A 24,317-nucleotide genomic window follows, 5' to 3' on the forward strand; every position below is an offset into this window, starting at 1 on the left:
TCCCGGGGTGGTGCGCGCCGGTCCTCCCGCACCCCGCGCCCCCGCCCTGCCGTCCCCGGGCGCAGTTGGGCCGCGGTTGAAAGTCCGGCCTCTGGGTAAGGCGGTGAGCTCAGGGAGGGGAGGGGACAGACAGCGAGGCAGGAAGCTGCAGCTTAAAAGGGCCACCCGAGCTGGGCTTTTCCTCCCTCCGTTCCAGTCCCCGGCCCGTGCCGCCTCTCCTCCGCCAGCCGCCATGTACCGCTGCCTAGGCGAAGTGCTGCTGCTGTCCCGGGCCGGACCGGCCGCCGCCGACGCGGCCACGCTGCTGGGCCGGGCCCGCGCTCAGCCCGCCGCCGCCCTGCTGCCCTGGCTTGCGCCCTGCTCCTGGCGCCGCTACAGCGAGGCAGCCGCCGACCGCGAGGACGACCCCAACTTCTTCAAGATGGTGGAGGGCTTCTTCGACCGCGGCGCTAGCATCGTGGAGGACAAGCTGGTGGAGGACCTGAGGACCCGGGAGAGCGAGGAGCAGAAGCGGAACCGGGTGCGCGGCATCCTGCGGATCATCAAGCCCTGCAACCATGTGCTGAGCCTGTCCTTCCCCATCCGGCGCGACGACGGCTCCTGGGAAGTCATCGAGGGCTACCGGGCCCAGCACAGCCAGCACCGCACGCCCTGCAAGGGAGGTGAGCACCGGCGCAGCCCCCGCAGCTTCGACCGCCCGCGGCCCGGCCGCTGGAGCCAGGGTGTCCCCCCGGCCGCCCTCCACGCCCGGGTCATCCCCCAGCCACCTGACAGCCCCACGGCCCCTGTCCCTGGAACTGTCAGCGGGAAGCTGACCCTGGTCCTTCCCCAAGAGGTGATCCCGTTGATGCTGCATGCCGAATAGCCCCAGCATCGCTCTGTTGTCCTAGTTGTATGTGTCACGCAGGGTAGGTCCTGCCAGAATGCACTTCTGAAGAGAAAGTGAGAGGGCCACCGGATTCTGCCTCTGCATGTTTACACACAGGCAGAATGCGAAAGCAACTTTTTATAATTCGCGTAAGCGCCCGTTAGAAAACAGTGATTATGATACGGAAGTGGAGAAAATTTGTTGTCTTTTAGGTTTAAGACCTAGACAGTTTTATTCATCAAAGGAAATTACACATTGCATATTAGGTTTTTTATATTCTTTGCCTAGCTTCACAGCTTATCCTTCTCCTTTTAAAAAAAAATAATATTACGAATTGGTACGCAGCAGAACTCCAGGTTAAACACCGGGCAGCCTGACAATAAATCTAAAGGGTGTAAACTGCAGAACGCGCGGCCAACCAATGGAATGAAATAGCCCTAGGGGTGTGTGCTGCTCCTGGCTAGCACCAGATTTGAGCTTTGGGAAGAGAAGATAAAGTATATTGAGAGATGAGTGGAGTCTTTTAACAACTTAGTACACACTGAGGTTCTGACTGTGGAAATGAGTGAATGTGAAAGAGCCCTCGAAGTGATAAAACACTTGGCTGTTAACCTCAAGATGGGCCTTTGGAACCCCACTGTCCCATTTGTGAGAGAAAGATGAGGCAGTCTGGTGCCTTCACGATTTACAGCTGCTGCTTAAGCCAATATAGATCTTCCCCACCCTTCTCCCAAGGCTGAAGCCCTGTAAGACTGTTTTACTCTGTTCTATAAGGAGTTAGAATCTATTGATAGGTTTGGTTTGGGGGCTTCAGGGTCCCTGAAGTGGGTCTAGTGGTACTCTGTGATTAAGGCATTTGTCCACTAATTAAATGGTCAGCAGTTCAAACTCACTAGTTGCTCCTGTAGGGAGGATAACTTGGTCCATAAATCCATAGAGATTTAAGGCCTTGTGAACACTCTGAAACAGGTTATCCAGGGATGCTGCTGATCAGAATCAACTCAGAACAGTGGGTTTGTTTTTGTGTAGATAAGGAGACCTGGTAGTACCAGGATGTCAGGGTCCAATCCCTCTGTCTTCTGCACAAGAGATAGATGCTGCCAGGAACATTGCTGTCTTAGAAACCATGTGGCAGTTCGACACTGTCCTGTGAAATAGGTGGATGGCAAATTGGTTTTGGTTTAGGTTAAGGCTCCTTGGTGGCAAACTGGTTAGAAAACCCTGTGTGACTGGCAGCTCTGCTGAACTCGGCGGCACTGAATGCAAACAGCAAAGTTATAATTTTTAAATTTTCAGTGTTTGCAGAATGGACTTCTACCCTACACCCAATAAATTACATAGCAACACATATTTAAAGATGTTTAAAGGCAACCTAATATTATAATATTATTATTGTATCTTTTTCTGTTTAAAAATATACATAGAATAAGGACAAAGCTCAAAGACACAGAAGGGAGTGACGATTCTTGCCTGAGGTAGTTGATCAGTTGGCACAAAAGACACTAGACTTCATCTCCTTACATCTTGTCCAGTGTTCTTTCTGTTATACCAGCTGATTACTAATAATTTTTAGAAATCCTTTCTCTACCAGAAGAAGTGGAGCTTGCTTAGTATTCGTTGGAGAACAAAGTTTACCTGAAACAGTTTTATCATTTACTTTCTCATGTTTGTGTTGACTCCTGTCACTTCTTTTCTGTGACTTACCTCTAGAGCCTAATTTTCTTCCAGTTGTCTAGTTTCTTTTCCTAAAACCCAACTTTACCACTTAGACCTCCAATTTCTCTGGCAGCTCAGAAAGTATGTAAAATCATCAACCCTGTACTGTAGTAGATGACAGCCAGCTCCTTCCTTCTTCCTACCGGTCCTTCTAAATATTCAAGTTCAGACTGTTGAGGGAAGCATGAAAGGATATAGGATGTTACGTAGTTGTTAGCTTCTGTGAGTCACCTCTGAGTCATAGTGACCTCGTGCACAACAGAACAGAGTCCTAACACCCTGCCATCCTCCCAGTCTCTGGTACTTACATCCATTGCTGCAGTCACTCTCAGTGGGTCTCTGTTAAGGGTCTTCCTCACTTTTGCAGACCCTCTACTTTTACAAGCATGAAGTTCTTTTCTGGCGACTGACCCTCATGCTCAATGTGAGATGATTCTCATAGTCTTTGCTTCTAAGGAGCGTTCCAGATGTGCTTCCTCTAAGACAGCTTTATATGTTCTTTATATGTCCATGGACTCGACTGCACATAACAACAACATATTAACATTCCCTTCGTGGCCTAGTGGGTAAGGCATTGTGCTGCCAACCCAAAAGTTTGAGTCCAGTACCTGCTCTACAGGAAAAAGATGGCAGTCTCCTCCATGCACTATCATCCTCTGAAAATGTACTAGAGGGTCAGACTAGGAGTGTGTTCAGACTCCAGGGTAATGAGTTAAGAGTTCTTCGACAGCACCACAATTCACAGGCATCAGTTCTTCTTCAATCTTGTTCACTGCCCACCTTCCACAGGCTGTTGAAAATACCATAGCTTCGATGAGGTGCACCGTAGTCTTTAAACTGACATCCTTGCGTAGCACATTAGAAAAAAAATCCTTTGTAGCAGACCTGCCCAGTGTAATACATGGTTTGGGGTTTTTTGGCTGCTACTGCCATGGATGTTTTCTGTGGGCTTAAGTAAAACAATAATTGTTCATAACTTCAATCTTTTCTCTATTTTTCATGATATTAATACGCAACAGGCAACTATAGTCAGTATTTCCTCCCATTTGATTTACGGCCTCTGAAAACTCACTGGAGAGTCAGCTATGATTTGGTTCCAACTCAGCAGTACATTACAATAGATTTTAAAGCTGACATCAAGTTTATTTTACAGTTTTGTTGGCAGTACTTACCAGTCTCTTAAATGTTATACAAATAAACCAATATATTAATTTTCCTAGGAGTTAATTTGGTTTTCTTAAGGTTCTTTATATATGTTTGTTCTTTCTATGTCATTTCTGACGTAGAATTCCTGTCTCTGTGTAGTTATTAAACTCTTCACAGATGCACTAAATCTAGTTTATCATAATTTGTCATTCTTCTTATAGCAACAGCATTTTTAATATCAACATATTGAGCCTAATGACAGATTGCATTGGCCACACCACAGCCCCCGTTACTGGTAGCATTTGCTGGTTCTAATGTAAGATGCACTTTATCCCACTTACCAAAACAAGTGCTAGTGAAAGTGCTCCTAATTCCCAGCATATAAGCATAGAGAAGCTACAAGAAATTGCAAGACAATGTAATATACAGGATAAGGTGCCTCTTTACACTTGATCTTAGCCAAAAGGCCGAGAAGCGATAGGGTGCCTCTTTAAAGTGATAGGTTTATTATTTGAAGGAATTAAAAATATTTTTATGGAGAGACTGAAGCTTGAACATGATTATATAGTTTAAAAAGCCATTGATTGCTTAAAATAGTAAATTGTATGTAATGCTCTAGCATTGTCTGTGGAGAGTTGAACTGCTAAGTCTAGCCTTGAAATCCATTAGGGGGGAAAAAATGGACAATCTCCTCATTGATTCCTCCCCTGATTTACAGCCCCAGAAACTGATTTATCACCATTATCTGATGCAGAGAACTTGAATTATAAAAGAGACTTCGCTTTTGTGGGGATTTCAATACATTTAAACATTAAAAGCTTTTTTAACTTATCAGAGTTGTTAACCTCCCTGGTCTTTTCTGACTTCAGAAATCTAGAATATGCTAGCTGGTGAAGATAAGAAATGTTTGGAGTAATCCCCATGAACTTCTGTTAGCCTTTTCTTCTCCTGCGTCCTCATCTGACGTTGTACAAACCTCTCAGGCTCTTCTTTCTTTTTGTATTTGCATTTCTTCAAGAAATGGGCTTACATGTGAGAGTTCTGGGTTGAAATTCTCAAAGTTGAAGCAAAACAAATAATCTGGTAGTAGACTCTGAAAGGGAAACAGGTGGTTTCAAGGCTGAGAGGTGGTTGATACATATTTTATTCCAGGTCAATATTTAATGCTTTTTTTGTGTTTCTTTCTCTCTTTCTGCATACTATATTTAACCGAGACCATTAGATTTGACGTTACTAAGGATTCACCAAAGAGTGTGCTGTAGGCTTTAAAAATATTTTCCACAAAAATGGCATTTGTCAGAATAGGTAACTGTTTTGAAAGGCTGTGCTCACAGGTTCCTGTGAATTTGAATGCATGGCTTAGACCGTGTTCCTGTTAACTTTCTCCAAAAACAGTCTGCTGTCTACGTTTTTTTTACTAGTTTATTTACAAAATTCTAATACAAATTCTAACAAATTCTTTCAATTTCCCTCATCCCCCTGCTATCTACTTTTTTAGAAGAAAATGTGTTGTTTAAAAAGGAGCAATACAGATAATAGCAGTTCGTTGATTTTTCTCTTCCAGCCTGTCCTCACTCCTATTATCTTGGAATTAAAAGTGTTAATCAATAATCTGATAGATTATTTTTCCTATCATAAACTTTCTGAAATTTTTGTCATTCAAATATAGTTGTTACCTATAAATACAATCCTCAAATGCATAAGACTAAATATTCTCTTTTGTTACAAATATCAGTAAAAGCTGTGTTAACCCATGATTTTGTTTAGATTTGCAGTCAGCACTCATGGTGGTGGTAGCAGTCGAGGAATCAAAAGATTTGTTGCACTGGGATAGTCTGCTGTCAGGGACCTCTGCAAAGTTCTAAAGAAAAAAGATATCAGTTTAAAAATTAAGGTGATCTGAGGGGCGGGTGTTTGCTTATTTTTATTTTTGAGCCAATTTGTATTTAGCTACAAGTTCAGGGTTTAAAGAGTATCTCTGGATAGTAGCATCAGGAATCCTCAGTCTCAACCAGTCCAGTAGGTCTGGGGTTTTTTGTTTGTTTATAGGTATTTGAAGTTCTGTTCCACGCTTCCATCCCATTCTTTCGGAGTCCTCTTGTTGTCGCCCTGATGGACAACAGTAGGTAGTGATATCTTGAAATCCATTATATCATTTGTCCAAGATGTCTTTATGAGGCTGTGGTCCTAATCCCAGAAATCCAGTCCTGAGAGGATAATTGGTTATATCTAAGTAGTATCTTGGAAGAAGATCTCATGTTGGGAAAGGTAGATGGTCAGGGAAAGAAGAAGACTTTTCAGCAAGATAGGTTGATAGAGTGACTAGCATTGGGCTCAAGCATATCAGAAATGGTGAATAGGACAGAATTCAGATCTTTTGTTCATAAGGTCACTTCCTGTGAGTCACAGAGTCACAGTCAACTTGATGGCACTTAACAACAAAAACAAGTAGTATCTAGAACAGTGTCCCCTCAGCACGTTTACGTGTGTGTGTGTGTGTGTGTGTGTGTCTGTGTGTGTGTTGTTTATTGCCTTCGAGTGGAGGATGACTCGTAGCAATTCTGTGAACAAAAGGCCTGAAGTCCCTCTGCAACTGTTGACATTTATCAAAATTCATAGCTTCAGGAGGCATGTATATGCTTACATCTATATAAACACATTTACGTGTTTATGCAGATCTGTGCCTACATATATAACTATTATCATTGAGTAGACTATGACTTGTACCCACTGTTTAGACACCAGATCAAATCTTGCCACATCCTGCTTCATGCACGCAATCTGTTGTTACAGTCATTGTGTCAGTCTATCTCCTTGTGGATCTTTGTCTCTTTCAGTGACCTTTGACTTTTCCCAAAGACTGACTACTTCCTGACAACATACCCTAAGACAAAGTTTCACTGTCCTTGCCTCTGAGGAGTACACTGATTCCACTCCCTCCAAGACATACTATTTTGTTCTTTTGGCAGTCCTTGGGATATTCAACACCATAGTTCAACATTCTTTGATCTTCTTAATCATTGTCCAACATTCAGATGCATAAGAAGCAACTGAAAATACCATGGCTTGGAACTGGAGCACTTTAGTCTTTAAACTAACATCCTTTCTCTTTAGCACTTTCAAGAAGTTATTGATAGCAAATTTGTCCAATATAACACACATCTAAACTGATACATACTTAGTTTTTTTACTGTTTGCTGTTTCACAGTTACATAAGCTGTAGCAGTTACCATTGCAGTACAGTTTAGTGATGTTTAGTTTCATCAGGTGGTTTACCCTTTTCCTCATTTAGTGCCACCTTTCCCATCACCAAAAATAGCGAGTGACTGCTATGCAGAGGAAGACCCTCAGTGAGATGATTGATGCAGTGGCTGTAATAATAGGATCAAGCATATAAAAAATGATGAAGATGGCATAGCATAGGACAGGCTTCAGATCTGTTGTTCATAGGTCACTATAAGTCATGTTCAACTCAACGGCACTATCTAGAGAGGGGCCTTTGGTGGCCTCGTCTGTAGAGGGTTGCACTGCTAGCCCAAAGCCTCTTGAAGGTTGAAATCCACCAGTTGTTAATAGGGGCAAGATGGACAATCTCTGAGATCCATTAGAGGTCAGCTGTGAGTTTGATCCAACTGAATGGGAATGAAATTGAGTTTACTATGGAGAGAATGAAACCAGGCTTCTCCTTGGAGGCAAGGATTCTAAAGCTTCGTTTGACATACTTTGGGCATGTTGCAAGATGGGACCAGTCCTTGGAGAGGAATGTCATGCTTGGGAGGGTAGAGGGACAGCACAGGAGAGGAAGACCCTCAATGAGATGGACTGAGTAATGGAAGTAGGTTCGCTCAGGATAGAGCAGGGTTCAGAGCTGTTGTGCACAAGGTCACTATGAGTCACAAGCAGCTTGACAGCACATAACAACAATAATCGGAATCCTGAATCTGCCACTTTCCCTCCTTCCCATATAACCACCACTGAACCTTTTTATTTTATTTTAATAAAAAAACTAACACCACTACCCCCCCCCCCCAAAAAGCTTCTTGCTAGATAATAAGTCCTCTAGCTGGTTACCAGTTTAAAAGTGGATATGTTTTGAGGCAATAAATAATATTATTTTCTGAGATTAAAATAGTCTATTTAAAATGCCATAAATACATTCAAAGAACTGTCAAAAACAAATCTAACACTTTCTTTTGAAAGAAGGAACTCAAATGGCCCTCCATCAGGTTTGAGGCTATAAATATTTCCAGGTAGAGATTGTCCACTGGTTTCCTGCAGAATGGCTGGGAGATTAGAACTGCTGACTTTTGGGTTGTTAACTTCACAGGTAGCACTGTGCTACCAAGGCTCTCTAATGAACATTGGCTTCTGTGTATTATCCCTGTTCTTTTATAAAAGGGTGGATTTTTGTGACTGACTTAGTATTCATTCAACATAATGCCCTCCCAAGTTCATTCTTATTCAGTAACTTGTTTTTAAGAGACAAAATGTAAACAAATAAAGTTGGAGGTGGTTTTTATTTTGTTTGGTGCCATCAAGTCAAGTTCAACTCAAAGTAACCCTGTGAACAACAGATCTGAACCCTGCCCTGTCCTGTGCCACCCTCATCACCCCTAAAGCCCGTTGCTGGGGTCACCGTGTCAGTCCTTCTGGTTGAAGGTCTTCCATTCTTTTCCCAGTCATCCAGCTTTCCAAGCATGATGTCCCTCTACAAGGAAGGAATTTTATTTTATTTTCGTACTTAGTGAAATAAGGAACAGTCTTGCCATTATAAAGCCCTTTTTATTTTCGTGGAAACCAGAGAACACCTTTCTCTTAGATACTCTTGAGAATGAGTCCTGTCTATCAAGTTGTCACTTAGTCTTCCTGTCACCTATGCATGGGTCCATCTAGCAGATTTACCTTGGCAGTAAAAACCCCATGTGAGGGAAGAAACACTGCACACATGTTATATAAAGTACACTAGTAAGAACTGAAGGATTTATTGGAAGGTAACCACCAATTTGTACTAAATGCCATTAAAACTGGCAGGTTTTCAATTTTAACACTAAATAAAAATTGAGCTTGCACTTTGTTGCTTACATTGGGAAGATAATAGGGCAAAATTCAGATCTCTTGTTCTTAGGGTCGCTGTGCATCATTGTTGACTCAGGAACACCTATCAGTAGTGTTGATAAATTAGATTCCTTGGGAAAATTGTTTGTAATAATAATAATATTTAAAAAATAAAAATATTTTAATGTTAGAGATGCTAAGGGTTCTACCTAGAACCAAAGGAGATTAAAATATTAACATGAGAGTTAAAGTAAATTCCTAGACATGAGTCTGAGATGTGGTACTTTCCCCTCTGGTTTTTTCCTGGTTTTGTATATGAGTTAGATTTTTTCAATGTAGGAAAAGAAAATAGTATCAATTTAATAAAAAAACATCCATTTCTCCCCTCCCCCCACCCCGCCACTCTTCTCGCTCACCGGGAAACCTCTGCAGGGGAGATCTGTAGTCTCTCTTTGTCCTGATCTCATTGGGATGAGCTGACACTGGCTTTCTCCCGCATGCCTGTCACTTACTCTCTGGTGTCCCTTATGGCTCTGAAGCATCAGCCAGTTTGACATGCTTACCTACATGTTCAAGTTTTGGCTGTGGGAATGAAGTAAGTGACTAGAACTTGGAAAATAGTTTCATGAATACTTTTCTATACCTAGGAAATTATAATTCTCCCATGTAATAAAACAGAATTCTAATGAATGACAATATTTTTTATGACAATACCTAAATTTAAGTTTTCATTAAAAAATAAATCAGTAGTGTTAGGTTTACTTTCTGTACCATTATTTCAGATGAGCTTTATTTTATTAAAATCATCATAAAAGTTTTATTTTTAACTTGGAAAGACAATTTCATGTGATATACTCACAACACTTGAGAATTATAATCCACGAAAGGTTAGTTCCTCTAAAACTGAAAGAAGTCCTTCTTTTTTGTCACCTACATTCTTTATATAAAATCTTTATTTCACATCATCAGTGTGGAGAGAGAGAGAGAGAGAGAGATACATGTGTGGCTCTGTGGTGTTGGTTTTTTCCTTAGTAAGACTCATAAATTGACTGTCTTCTTACCATGTCCCTCCTTAAGGCTATCTGAAGCATCAGCTGCAGGCTCTGAGGTGGTTGAGTCAGGACCTTTGGATTTAGTTTCACTTTTCTTTTCACTTAATGAAAACTGTTGAGGAAAACCAGATAGCACACAACTCAGTGCATTCTCGAAGAAATCAAAAGGCAGAAGAGACATCTCTATAACACATAGCCATGAGAACGATAGTATAGCAGAATATCAGATTATGCTTGGATTTCCGAGAGGATTGGTGTGCTAAAACAGGAAACATAACTGACCCCAGTAGGGTTACTTTGGCAGGGTTAGGCATCTTCAGCCATTCATCAACTTCTGGTTTCCAAGTTTCTTTCACCAATTGCTTAAAATTTTTTATAATGTTACCTACCTACCACACCTCGGACCCATCCAACAACTGTCATAACTATACAGCCATTTCAGTAAGAGCCATTAGCATATTTGACTCCACCTACAAGTTCCTCCTAGAGAGGGTGAAGCGAGGCTGCTCCTTGGAGGCAAGGATTCTGAGGCTTTGTGTGACAAACTTTGGACATGTTGCAAGGCGGGACCAGTCCTTGGAAAGGGACATCATGGTTGGGAGGGTAGAGGAGCAGTGCATGAGAAGAAGACTCTTGATGAAATGGATTGATTCAGTGACTAGGGTAATGGTGGTAGGTGTCTCAGAGACAAAAAGATTGGCACAGGATGGAGCAGGGTTTAGGGTCACTATGAGTCGCAAGTGACTTTGATGGCACATAACAACAACAACAACAGGTACAGAAAGGGACCTCTGGTAGCCTAGTGGCAAGAAGCTGCTCTACAATCCCAAAGACACAAAGTTCAAATCTACCAGCTACTGTGTGGGAGAAAGATAGGCAATCTCCTCCCATGCAATTAACTGCCTCTGAAAACCCACTGGAGGGTCAACTCTGGGGCAGTTCCAACTATACAGTACACAACATCAGGCACAGAAAATAATTCTGATTTACTTTTGAACACTGGAAAGTAGAAACTCTTCCTAAAGTACTTTATATTATGAATGAAAATAAATTACTAGTTTATATTTCAAGTAAAAAATAAAAATATTTCTATCAGATATGATTTGTAAACTGCCTGATTTTCTAAGACCCACACATCTGACATAAGTGGCAAATAATTTATCTATCCAGCAAACTGTTGTTGAAATGATTGTATAATTCAGCTCTCCAAGTTTGGTACTGGTTTGCAGTAAATTGACTGAACGTACCAAGAACATTGGGATCATCAGTAAATACAGAATCCATTATGGTCCCTCCCTCGGGAAAATGGTGAAGAAAATGACAGTCAGCCAGCATGCCAAGTACATTTGATCCTTCTATAGCAAAATTAGAATGAAAAGATGAGCTGTGGGGATATGGCCCTGTGGTTCTTGAATGAAGACTACAGCTGGTGGTGCCCGGACCTACACAACCAACTCCAGAGTCACAGTGAATCTGCCATCAGAAGACTCGAGGAACTGAAAGACTGCAAGAAGCTCCCCGATTTGAAGCGGCTCTAGCCTGTAATAAATGGGTTAATTCACGTAAAAATGTTTCAAGATACATATATTGATTCAATTACTCAAATAGTAAGATTAATTACAGAGTAAACATCCTAACTGCAGTTCTGTTCTTTATACATGGCCTTCCCCTGTGGAGCAGCTGCTGGATTCAGATTGCAGCACATCTTGCCACTAGGCCACCAGTGCTCACCTGCTGAAGAGTCAGCCATGGGTCAGTTCCAACTCAACAGTGCACAACAAAAAAGTACTTGGCCTATCTATATGGAATCAGTATTTTCTCCTTTCCAGAAGCAGCAGTTAATGCAAATTGACTTATTCCTTAGTACCAAAGAATAACGTGTTAATAAAAGCAGGGAAGGTTTTGCAAAGAGTTTGAAGGCAAGCCTGGACAGGGCTGGTCAAAACTCTTCATTTCCCTTGAAACAAGGCAGCAGGACCCAGGAGAGCTGTGTGTAGTCTGGTTTCACAGAAGCCAGCTGACAAGCAGGTGCCAATAGCCAAGATTTCTTAAACTGTACATGTAAACCTGGCATTTTGTTAAGAGTGTTTCATTCATTGTTTTCATTCTCCATGATCTCATTAATTATCAGTACTGTTATCCTGATTTTCTAATGAAGCTACAAAGCTAGAAGTGACCTTGGCTAGAGTAACTGGCTAGTAAGGATCCTGAGTTCAGACTCCAGCCATTTAGTTTCACACCTACAGCTTAATATTAACTGGGATTTATTGATGTACAAAGTTACAGATTGTATCTTAGAGTAACTATTGATTGAGCACCATGCCACTTGCACAGTGATTCCTGACACTTTTTGGATCAAAAGTTGCTTTGAAATGTATTTAAAGGTGTCAGAAGACATACTTTCTTAGGAAAATCATATTCAAACAATCTTGCATATGACTCATTCATAAATATTACAGCTAGAGAGCCATTCTTCTGATTCCTAGGCTTGAACTTTTTTAAGAGTTTTATAGATGCCATCGAGTGCAACTCTTAAAGATCCTTTTAACAACAGATCCTATCCTGTGTCATCCTCACACTTCCTGACACGCTAGAGCTCATTGCAGCAGTCACTGTGTCAGTCCACGTGGTTGAGGGTCTTCCTCTTTTTCGCTGACTCTCCACCTTTGCAAACATAATGTCCCTCTCCAAGGAACAGCCTCTCCTAGCAATGTGCTCAAATTATATATCATCTTTGTCTCCCAGGCTTCACTTTCTCCAGAAAGTGTTTATGTTCTTTCAACATTCCATGGGGCATTTTGTACTCTTCTCCATCACAGTTCAAAAGCATCAATTCTTCTACTGTCATCCTTATTCACTGTCCAACCTTCATCTGCATAGGAAGTGATTGAAAAGACCATGGTCTGAATCAGGTGCATCTTTGTTCTCAAACTGACATCATTACTGTTTAATAAATTGGAGAGGTCCCTGACTGCTGACTTTTCCCATAGCAGTAGTACATCTAATCTCATGACTGCTGGTACCAAAGCTGTTGATTATGGATCTGAGTAAGATGAAATTGTTCTCCATCTATCATGATGTTGCCTATCGGTTCTGTGGTAAGAATTCTTGGGTTTTTGATATTGAAATAAAAGCTGCATTCTACAGCAAGTGTTTCAGGTCCTCCTCACTTTCATCAGGCAAGAAGATTATGTCATTTCCATAACACAGGTTACTGGTGAGTCTTCCTTCAATCCTCATTCCACATAGAGTTCACCTTCTCTAATAATTTACACAGCATACAGATTGAGTAGATTGGAGAGAGATTACGACTATGATGGCTGTTGTGGTTATGTGCCATCGAGTCATTTGCAACTCATAGCAACCCTATGTACAAGAGCTCTAAACGCTCTTCTATCCTGTGCCAACCTAGCCATCTCAAACGTACTTATTCCCACTGCTCCAGTCACAGAATCGATCCATCTCATCAAAGGTCTTCCTCTCCTTCGCCGCCCCTCCACTCTGCCAAACATGATGTCCCTCTCCAAGGACCAGTTCCTCCTTGCAACATGCCCAAAACATGTCATATGAAGCTTCAGAATCCTTGACTCCAAAGAGCCTTCCAGCATCACCCTCTCCAGGACAAACCTGTTTGTTCTCCTAGCAGTCCATGGTATATTCAAAACACTCTTCTCCAGCACCACAGCTCAAAGGTATCAATTCTCTATCAACCCTATCAACCCTAATCCAAGTCTCTGATGCACAGCACGTAATTGCAAAGACTATAGCCCAGATCAGGCGCACCTTAGTCTCCAGTCTGACATTGTTGCTCTTCAGTACTCTTGAGAGGTCCCTCACAGCTGACTTTCCCAATGCAATTTGTCTCTTGATTTCCTGGCTTTGTTACCAAGAGTGTTGATTGTGGAGCCAAGCAAACTAAAACTGCTAACTATCTCAATCTCTTCACCATCCATACTGATGCTGCCAATTGGCCCAGTGGTGAGAATCTCTGTTTTCTTGATGTTGAGCTTCAAACCATATTGAAAACTGTAGTCCTTGATCTTCTGCAGCAAGCGCTTCGGGTCCTCCTCAGTTTCAGCAAGCAGGGTTGTGTCATCTGCATAACGCAGGTTGTTGATGATTCTTCCACCAATCCTGATGCCACATTCCTCTTCGTATAGCCCAGCATCTCAGATGATCTGTTCTGCATACAGATTGAAAAGGTATGGAGACAGAATACATCCCTGACAAACCCCCTTCTTGATTTTGAACCATGTAGTGTCTCCTTGCTCTGTTCTGACAACTGCCTCTTATTCCAAGTATGGCAATACTTAAGGATACTCTGGGTAGAATGTTAAATGATCCAGGAAGTATCAAGAGAAGATGGAAGGAATACACAGAGTCACTGTATCAGAAGGAATTGGCTGACACAGAAGAATTTCATGAAATGACATATGAGCAAGAACCTATGGTGATGAAGGAGGAAGTTCAAATTGCTCTGAAGGAATTGGCAAAAACCAAGGCTTCAGGAGTTGCCGGCATACCAATTGACATATTTCAACAAACAGACACTGGACTGGATGTGCTCACTAAGTTGTGCCAAGAAATCTGGAGGACAGCCAGCTGCCCACTGACTGGAAAAGATTGATATTTGTTCCCATTCCAAAGAAAGGTGACCCAACAGAGTGTGGAAATTATCAAACAATATCATTGATATCACATGCAAGCAAGATTCTGCTGAAAATTAGCCAAAAACGAACAATATGTCAGCAGAGAACTGCCAGATGTGCAGGCTCAATTTAGAAGAGGTCATGGTACTAGGGATATTATAGCTAATGTTAGATGGATCTTGGTAGAAAGCAAAGAATGCCAGAAGAATGTCTATCTGTGCTTCATTGACTATGCAAAGACTTTTGACTGTGTGGATCACAACAAGCTGTGGCTGACTCTGAGAAGAATGGGAATCCCAGAACAAGAAGATTTTATGATGCCTACCTTTCTTAGTTTAAAATCATGTAGTGTTCTCTTGCTCTGTTTACACAACAGCCTCTTGGTTTAGGTCAGAATAGGTTTTGAATGAGCACAATTAAGTGCTCTGGGATTCCTATTCTCAATGTTAGCAGTTACTTGTTATGGTCCACACAGATGCCTTTGCACAATCAATACAGCATGAATAGACATTCTCCTGGTGTTCTTTTGCTTTCAGCCAGGATCCATCTGACATCAGCAATTATATCCCTGTTGTCACAGCTTTTTCAATGTCCTGCTCGAACTTCTGGCAGTTTCTTATCTGTGTACTGTTCTATCTGTTTTTAAATGATCCTCAGCAGTATTTTGCTTGCATGTGATATTAATGTTGTTATTATTTGATAGTTTCCACTTTTTGTTGGGTCTCCTTTCTTGGCTATGGGAACAAATATAGATCTCTTCCTGTCAGGTGACCAGACAGCTGTCTTCCAGATCACCTAGCATAGACTGGTGAGTGCATCTCAGGGCTTAGACAGGGCTGCATCTCTTAATTGAAACATCTCTATCAATATCCCATTGATTTTTTTTTTCCCAATGCTTTCAGTGCAGTTTCAACTTCTTCTGTCATTATCATTGGTTCTTGTTCATATGGCACTTCCTGAAATTTTTCAGTGTCAGTCACTTCTTATTGGTAAAGTGACTGTGTATTTCTCTCCTTCTTTTGATGCGTCTTAGGTCATTCAACATATGGTCCATCAGGTAAGGTCCATGTGTAAAGTTGCTGTTTGTGGTTTGTTTTTTTTTAAAGGTATTTGCATTGACTAATTGATTGAACATAAAATAAATTATTCTATTTCCAGCCTCATTTCTATCACTGGGTTCCTACTTTCTGACTACCACTTCTTCTTCATTGTTTCCAACGTTTGCATTCCAGTCACAATTATCATTAATTTATCTTGATTATATATTTGGTCAAATTCAGATTACAAGATTTGGTAAAAGATTTCCATTTCCTCTTCTTTGCCTTTAGTTGTAAAGTGTATATTTGAATAATAGTCGCATTTACAGGTCTTTTATGTGTATGGATAACATCCTGTCACTCACAGTATTATACTTCAGGGTAGAACTTTAAATTGTCTTTTTAACTAAGAATGCAACACCATTCTTCTTCCGTTTTTCATTCTCCCAGCATATTATACCATGTGTTTGTTTGATTCAAAGTGGCCAAAGCAATCCATTTCGCTTCACTATTGCCTAGAGTATTGATGCTCATGCAGTTCATTTCATTTTTCTTGATTTCTGATTTTCCCACTTTTATGCTTCATACATTCATGTTTCTGTTATTAAATGTTTGCCACTGTTTTTCCTCATTTTGATTGACTTCCAATGTGGGCTTTACCTCCAATACTATAACTATCCTTGTTTGTGTCCTGTTCATATGATCTTCAGAAGTCTGATATTTAAAAAGTGGATGGTCAGCCCTCCTTCCTAGTTTGTCTTAATCTGGGAACTCTACTAAAACATGTCCACCATGGGTGACACTTATATTTAACACTCCGGTGGCTTTCAGCATCACAGCAACCCACAAGTTAACCTCAGTACAGCAAACTGACAGACAAGTGCTGTACTAATTAGAACATTAAATTTAATTTTTCAATACAATAAACTGACAATTTAGTGTTACACCTCTAATATCAAATCAAGCATACAAATATCATGTTACCATATCCACTTGAAGCCTACATAGATGTGGCAGGCAGTATTCATTCAGGCTGACATTCACACCTGGCAGACAGGGGTAATGTCCTAGATGTGGATATTATGGTCACATGGAGGTTTTTCCTAAGTCTTTCTGTATATGCTTCAGCTCTAGGGCCCATAGGGATGTAGAAGTAAAAGGCTGGCTTCCAGGTCAAAAATGCTTTAAATAAGAGCCCCCATCCACTAATGGCCCATCAAGAAATGGCCCACCTTCTGGGACATAGTTCCTTGAAATAAAAGGCTCCCGGCATCAAAGAGCTGTTAAGGAAAAAAACCCAACTTTGGGTAGAAGATGCCAGCCACCAATGGGTTTGTTAATCAGTAAAGCCACAGATAGTTGAAGTAGTTAGCCAAAACAGTTTGTTTCTCTACCAAAGTACTTGTCTAGTGTTTTTAATGGAATACTTTTAATAATTTTTATACAAGTGTCTCTTTATAAATAAACACTCAGAAAATAATTTGTTTACCATGAAGTATTATTTCTCCTGATTACATTCTTGGAGCAAAGTGTAGAGGCATGATGATAGGCTCCTGTGGCCATTATTTTCACAACTATGATACCATAGGCCTTTTAAAAAGCATTGTGTACATATTAGTACATATAGGACTTCCATGAACTCCTTTTTAAACCTCTTTTACCAAGAAACAAACACCAAAGGAATAACCAAAGGCAATAGTACCTATTTTAGGAGTTTCATGATTAAGGTCTGTGTTCATTATTCAGTATTCCAGAGAAGTCAGTTTTTCCATTGTGGGTTTGATGTCTCCTGCCCTTCCTACAGGTAACAGCTTGAAACTTTATGCTGAATTAGGAACATTCTTTCAGTTCTTCAGAATTTCTGAAAGTTAACATTCAATATTGTGATGGGGAAGTGCTGTTCAGTCAGTCCTGACCCATAGCAGCCTTATGTACAAGAGAACACAACTGCCCAGCCCTGTTCATGATATATGTTCTTGACACCCCTCTGTCAGACAGCATGCTTAGTACTGAAGGTCTGTCCAGAAGAGGTCTTTTCATGAACTAAGATTTTTCAGTAATTTTTGTTGTTGTTGATTTTCTCAAAAGATCTCAAAAAGCCTCTTTGTGTTATACTCAACTCTTAGGAATCTAACACAACATTTTACAAATGGGAAAACCGAGGTTTAGAGAAGCTGAAATTGACTAACTTGCCTCTATGCCTCATGAGTTAGTGCTGGTTTGACCAGTTCTATTTTCTAAACAGTACACCATTAATATTGATTGTAGTATAATTATGATTGTACATTGTACAAGTGGAGAACGACCACTTGGCCAACTGACTGGAAGAGATCGATATTTGTTCCTATCCCAAAGAAAAGTGACCCAACCGAGTGTGGAAAATACAGAACAATTTCACTGATTTCACATGTAAGCAAGATTTTGCTGAAGATTATCCAAAAACGACTGGAACAGCACATCAGCAGAGAACTACTGGGAAGTCCAGGCTGGTTTCAGAAGGAGTCGTGGTACTAGAGATATTGTAGCTGATGTTAGATGGATCTTGGCTGAAAGCAGGGAATACCAGACGAATGTCTATCTGTGTTTCATTGACTATGCAAAGGCATTTGACTGTGTAGATCATAACAAACTGTGGCTGACTCTGAGAAGAATGGGAATCCCAGAACACTTGATCATTCTAATGCGAAACTTATACTTGGACCAGGAGGCAGTCGTCGGAACAGAGCAAGGGAACACTGCATGGTTCAAAATTGGGAAGGGCGTACACCAGGGATGCATCCTATCTCCATACCTTTTCAACCTATATGCAGAACAGATTATCCAGGAGGCTGGGCTCTATGAGGAGAAATGTGGGGTCAAGATTGGTGGACGATTTATCAACAATCTGCGTTATGCGGATGACACAACCCTGCTTGCTGAAATGGAAGAGGACCTGAAGCGCCTGCTACAGAGTGTCAAGGACTGCAGCCTACAATATGGATTGAGGCTCAATGTCAAGAAGAAAAAGATTCTCACCACTGGACCAATCGGCAGCATCAGGATGGATGGTGAAGAGATTGAGATTGTACACAGCTTTAGTTTGCTTGGGTCCATAGTCAACAGTCTTGGCACCAGCAGCCAGGAAATGAAAAGGCGCATTGCCATGGGAAAGTCTGCTGTTAGGGACCTCTCCAAAGTGCTGAAGAGCAACGGTATCTCTTTGGAGACTAAGGTGCGCCTGATACAGGCCATAGTCTTTGCAATCACCTGTTATGCTTCAGAGAGTTGGACAATGACCAAGGAGGATAGAAGGAGAATTGATGCCTTTGAGCTGTGGTGCTGGAGAAGAGTATTGAGAATACCATGGACTGCTAGGAAAACAAACAGATTTGTCCTGGAGAGGGTTAAACCGGGTGGCTCCTTGGAGGCAAGGATTCTGAGGCTCCATCTAACATACTTCGAACATGTTGTGAGGAGAGACCGGTCCTTAGAGAGGGACATCATGCTTGGGAGGGTGGAGGGACAGCGCAGCAGAGGAAGGCCCTCTATGAGGTGGATTGATTCAGTGACTGGGATAATTGGGATGGGAGTGTCAGAGACAGTGCGATTGGCACAGGACAGAGCAGAGTTTAGGGCTGTTGTACATAGGGTCGCTATGAGTCGCAGGTGACTTGACGGCACATAACAACAACAACAACAACATAATTATGATTCTCATTACGTTTGTTATTTCTTGTCATTACGTACATTCAAGTCTACTACTACAATTTATAGCAAACCCACGAACCAAGCAGATCAGAACGTTGCCCTAACCTTCGTCATCCTCATGATCTCTTCCTTGACCCCATTGCTGAAGTCACCGTACCAATCCCTCCAATTGGAAGTATCTTCTGTACTATGTCATTCTCATTTAGCTTGTAGTTTATTGTTCTGTTTTTATATTTTTCCATTCTTGGAACCAGTCAGTAAGTTACAATTGAAAACTCTCCAAACAAGGTGCAGTTGCAGTGAGAGTATTGCAAGGTAGGGGTCCTGATATAGGGAAGGTTGTAAAGCTTTAGAGAGGGTCATTTCAGGCAAAGAGAAAGAGAGTGGCTTTGGAAGCAATGACGGAGAAAAATATCAAACATGCCACCGGCATTTTTGCTCTAAAATAGGGGATATCTGATTTTAAATAATCTGCAGGGAAATTGGTAATAAAAGAATGTTTCTGTTGATGTTTTTGCATAATGTGATATTGGTACATACTTTATCACCTTTGTTCCTATAATTTTATTTTCTTATGATCCATCTTAAATATCACTGAAATTTGTGAATAGTTTATACAAAACTGGCTACCTGAAGAGTTAAACCTTTAAATCTTGAACCTTTTAAAAAAATAAAGTCACCTAATCCATTGCTATCAAGTTGGAACAACTCTTAGCTGACTCTCCCTCAGATATTCTGAGGCTGTGAAGTGTTAGCTTTGCAATTCCCTACAAACTGTGTCACCAGAACTCCCCGCCTGTAACAAACTATTTCTCCTAAATGTAATTCAGCTTTACAGTTCCTTTAAAAACATGTTTGGTATGAACGTGTGACCAAGTTTACTACTGGTTGTTACCAGAGTGAGGGATCATAAGAAATTTAACAAGGTCTCCTTTGGATGCATAGTATTCCTTTCATCCACTGAGAAAGAAGTTAAATACTTAATCACAGAAACAGGATTCTGTTTTACAGGCAAGTGTTAAGAGCCTGTATACCACAGGTGGTTTGCTTTCAATGGCTAACCAACCCCCTAGTGGCTCTACAGGAGGAAGGCCTGGAGAACAGCTTCCGTGGAGACTACGGTGAGAAACCCTCACCACACGGTTTTGTCCTAGGAGTCCGGGCTCAGCTCCACCGTGGCCAGCATCATCATCAATATGTGTAAATTTGCAGAAAGAGATTTGAAAGGATGTGTACTTAAATTACCAATAAAAATTAAACCACTTCCAAGGAGCAGATGGTGGTCACGAGCAGTCATCAAGGAAAACCTCTGTTTTTCTGTATTTAAGTTTTAATGAGCATATGTATGTTTCTTATTTGATTTACAATTTCTAGTGAAAAGAGGACATAAAATAAAATTAACTTTTCTAAGAGTGAAACATTTGTTTCCCAAAAGTTTGTCTCTTCAGAACGAGACTTGAAATCTCATTAGAAGCCCACTTTCTCATCTTTCTCCCATGAGATGCAAACCACTGGACCTTTTGCTTAGCAGTGCATTGTGGAACCCACTAGGTACTTCTGGCTGATAGTATATTTTTCATAGTTACCTTTGTTTTCTAATCACAGAGGGACAAGGTCAGCCAGCTTTTCCTGGGGATAGATAATTTCAACCTGTTTTGTTTCAAGTATTGCTAAAAATGTAGTTGATTTATTTATTAGATATGTTTTCAGAATATTTAGTTTTTCAAATTAACAGTTTAACCTTGTTAATACTTGGCAGTGATTAGTTAAACCATAAAAATGAAAGTATGTAAGCATGTTCTTTTCTTTTGTCTAAATAGGAGACTCCTCTATAAGTTGATGTCTTTTTCTCTTCCATTGCTTTTTCCACTGCATTATTCTGCTTCTTTCCTTAAAGTTTTGTTCTTGCTTCAGTTTACTGGAAGTTCTTTATTGCTTCATGTCTACAGAAAATGCTTCTAGTATTATAGGTTATCTATGCAACTACTTCTTTTCAGCATTTTACAATCAATCTTTCTAAATAGGTGTGGCTGGGAAGAAAAATTTTTCTTTACAAGCAAGCATTTCTGGACTCCAGCGCTTGGAAACATGTTTTGTTTTTTTCTGACTCATCACTAGGACTTTTACAATAAAATCAACTTTGTTTATACAGTTTTGTAAAAGATTGGAATGAGACTTTGACATTTATTTCCAGAAAAAGTAGGATGACTGTTTGAATACTTTCTGACTACTTGATTTGTGATTATTACTATTTTAAACAGTTTTTAGCACCTCCGTGGGAAAGCAAAGAGTCTCCCCAATGTATTAAGTAAAGGAATATTAAAGTAATTAGGTCTGCTTCCAAAGGCTTTAAAAGAATAATGGGAAACATATTATGTGTAAGGAAGGGACATCTTAATTCAGGGTGATCCAGGAGTGCCTCCCAGAACGAAGAAAGTTTGTGACTTGAATGAAATGGAACCAACCCTCCAGTAGATTTTCAGAGGCTGTAAATCGTAGGGGAGAAGATTGGCCAGCTTTCTCACTGAGCTTGCTGGTAGATTCCAGCCATCAGAGAATTGCTGTCTTTGGGTTAGAAGCATATAGAAGAATAAATAAGCTGGGCAAATTTCTACTGTGTGCGGGGAACAATGATGGTTTACACTCCATAAAGTTAATCACATTTATCCTCTAATAATGTCAGCATCCACTGTATGCAAAATATAGTTAAGCTTTTCTTATTTTTCCATTAGACTGAGGAAATATATTCAGCTTTAAAATTCACCATTCATGGTCATATATACACCAAATAAAATTCTCTTAAAACATTTATGCTTAGATAGATTTTTGTGAAATATTTCAAAAGTAACTAAAAATTTGACTAGGCTAGTTTCCTCACCTACTTGCTGCTTCATAGTTTCTTTTCTTTTTATTGATGATGGAGGGTGGATGTCATAAGGCTGTAGTTTAGGTTAGTAGCTAAATACAGTCAGGACGGCCTCCCAAATGTGCCTGCAGGCTCCTCAGCCTTGAACCTCATGCTTTAGGCCAGTGTTACAAAGTTCTCAGCCCCAGTTATTCAACAGACTTGAGCAAAGGCTCTTAGCTTAGCTTTGGTTGTGTCCTTGGTGGGGTTAGCAGTCCCAAGGTCAGCTCCATCCCAGGTTGGTTCTCCTGCCACAATAAGTCCAGCTGGCACAAGAAATTTCTGGGCCCAAAGGATGTGCTATATTCTCTTGCTCCTGCTTTGCTGGCAGAGAAGATCTTCCTGTTGTATATTTTATATCTGAAAGGTGTTTATTCTCAGAATTCAAAGAGAAATCCCTAAGTGCAGATTGTGGAAGGAGGTGCTTAGTCGCTACTGGTAGAGGGAAGGGTAGAAAATAGTATTGCTTCACTGGTATCCTTTATCTGTATCTCCCTCCCTCCCTCTCCTTTTTTTTTTCTCTCTCTCACACACGTATGTATCAGGCAGCCCAAAATTGTGTACAGGAATCATTTAGCCCTTCTTCATGGGGTTGAGAAACAATGGGTTAGAGGAAAAATAAAGATGACTTACCTCTACAGTACATGAGAGGTTAGCTAATCAGACCTCTCAGAGCCCCTTTCTGTGTGCCTTCACCCAGACACCTAACGGCCAAGTTGTCTGCCTAATTGGCCTCCTCTCCAGGTAGAAGGAGGCTGGCAGTGAAGGATGAAACAGATAAAGATCTCTTTGGTTTGTAGTGGCTGCATTGTTAGGTGCCTCAGGTCAGCTCTGACTCATAGCACCCCTATTCAACCAACAGATTGAACACTCACTCTATCCTGTCCCATCTTCCCCATTTTTGGTGTAGTCATCTGTAAGTCCCCAAGAGTTCCTATCTGTGTTGGTACTAGAGCAGAGTCTAGGCTGCCCTGACACACATTTTTCTCTTTGTTACCAGAGCATTCAAATTGTATGGAACAGTGTGAATGAACGGAACTGTAAAACAATGTATATGGATTTTGTATGCAACCAATATAAAGTTGTTGTTGTTGTTGTTGTTGTTATGTGACGTAGAGTCACCTGTGACTCATAGCGACCCTATGTACAATAGCCCTAAACCCCGCTCTATCCTGTGTCAATCCCATTGTGTCTAATACACCTACCCCCATTACCCCAGTCACTGAATCAATCCATCTCATCAAGGGTCTTCCTCTCTTATGTTGTCCTTATATCCTCCCAAGCATGATGTCTCTCCCCAAGGACTGATCCCACCCTGCAACATGTCCAAAGTATGTCAGACAAAGCTTCAGAATCCTTGCCTCTAAGGGACAGCCTGGCCTCACCCTCTCCAGAATGAACTTGTTTGTTCTAGCAGTCCATGATATATTCAACACTTTTCTCCAGCACCGCAGCTCAAAGGCATTAATTCTCCTTCTGTCATCCTTAGTCATTGTCCAGCTCTCTGATACATACAAAGTAATTGCAAAGACCATGGCCTGAATCAGGCACACCTTAGTCTCCAGACTGACATTGTTGCTCTTCAGTACTTTGGAGAGGTCTCTGACAGAAGACTTTTCCCAGTGCAACTCATCTTTTCATTTCCTGACTGCTGGTAAATTTTTTTAAAACCCAGTGCGCAGCTATATACTTTCTCTGTGACTTTCCTGTTGCTCTTTTTTGATGTAACTTGCTTCAAGTGTTCTTAGAAGTAGTCAGAATGTAAAATGTTAGAAGTGTAAGCATTTTTAGTTGGTAGCAGTTTTCAAAAACTTAGCACAAGGATGTTCTACATAAATTCTCTTCTTTCTCACCTTTTTTTTTTTAAATAAACTCTGGCAGGCATCCGTTACAGCACTGATGTGAGTGTGGATGAAGTGAAAGCTCTGGCTTCTCTGATGACATACAAATGTGCAGTGGTTGGTGAGTATTATTCCTTCTTTGGGGAAAATGTTTATATAAACAGTTTTTTTGGGTTTTTTTTTTAAACAGTTCTCTTTAAAATGTTCTAAAAATGTAACTTCTCAGAACTTTTCTTAAGTTGCACATTTTTAAGACTTATGTCCACTGACTGGGAAAAAGTATTCGGTAATAACATATCAGATAAGGGACTTATATCCAGAATTTATAAAATACTTGAGCACCACAACAAGATAAAGGTAA

General features: G+C 40.8%; 1 protein-coding gene across 1 annotated transcript in view; it reads left to right on the top strand.

Moving 5' to 3' along the window:
* Positions 1-232: 232 nt before the first annotated feature.
* LOC102857249 (glutamate dehydrogenase 1, mitochondrial-like) overlaps positions 233-24,317 on the top strand; it is a 67,715-nt gene continuing 43,630 nt past the window's right edge. Inside the window, exons 1-2 of the mRNA XM_006901392.1 lie at positions 233-662; positions 23,997-24,077. Of these exons, the coding sequence (XP_006901454.1) occupies positions 233-662; positions 23,997-24,077 (511 nt within the window). The remainder of the gene's footprint in view (positions 663-23,996; positions 24,078-24,317) is intronic.

The sequence above is a fragment of the Elephantulus edwardii genome, unplaced genomic scaffold (genome assembly GCF_000299155.1).
Source record: "Elephantulus edwardii isolate Elephantulus edwardi_28Jun2011 unplaced genomic scaffold, EleEdw1.0 scaffold00324, whole genome shotgun sequence".
Classification (NCBI taxonomy): domain Eukaryota; kingdom Metazoa; phylum Chordata; class Mammalia; order Macroscelidea; family Macroscelididae; genus Elephantulus; species Elephantulus edwardii.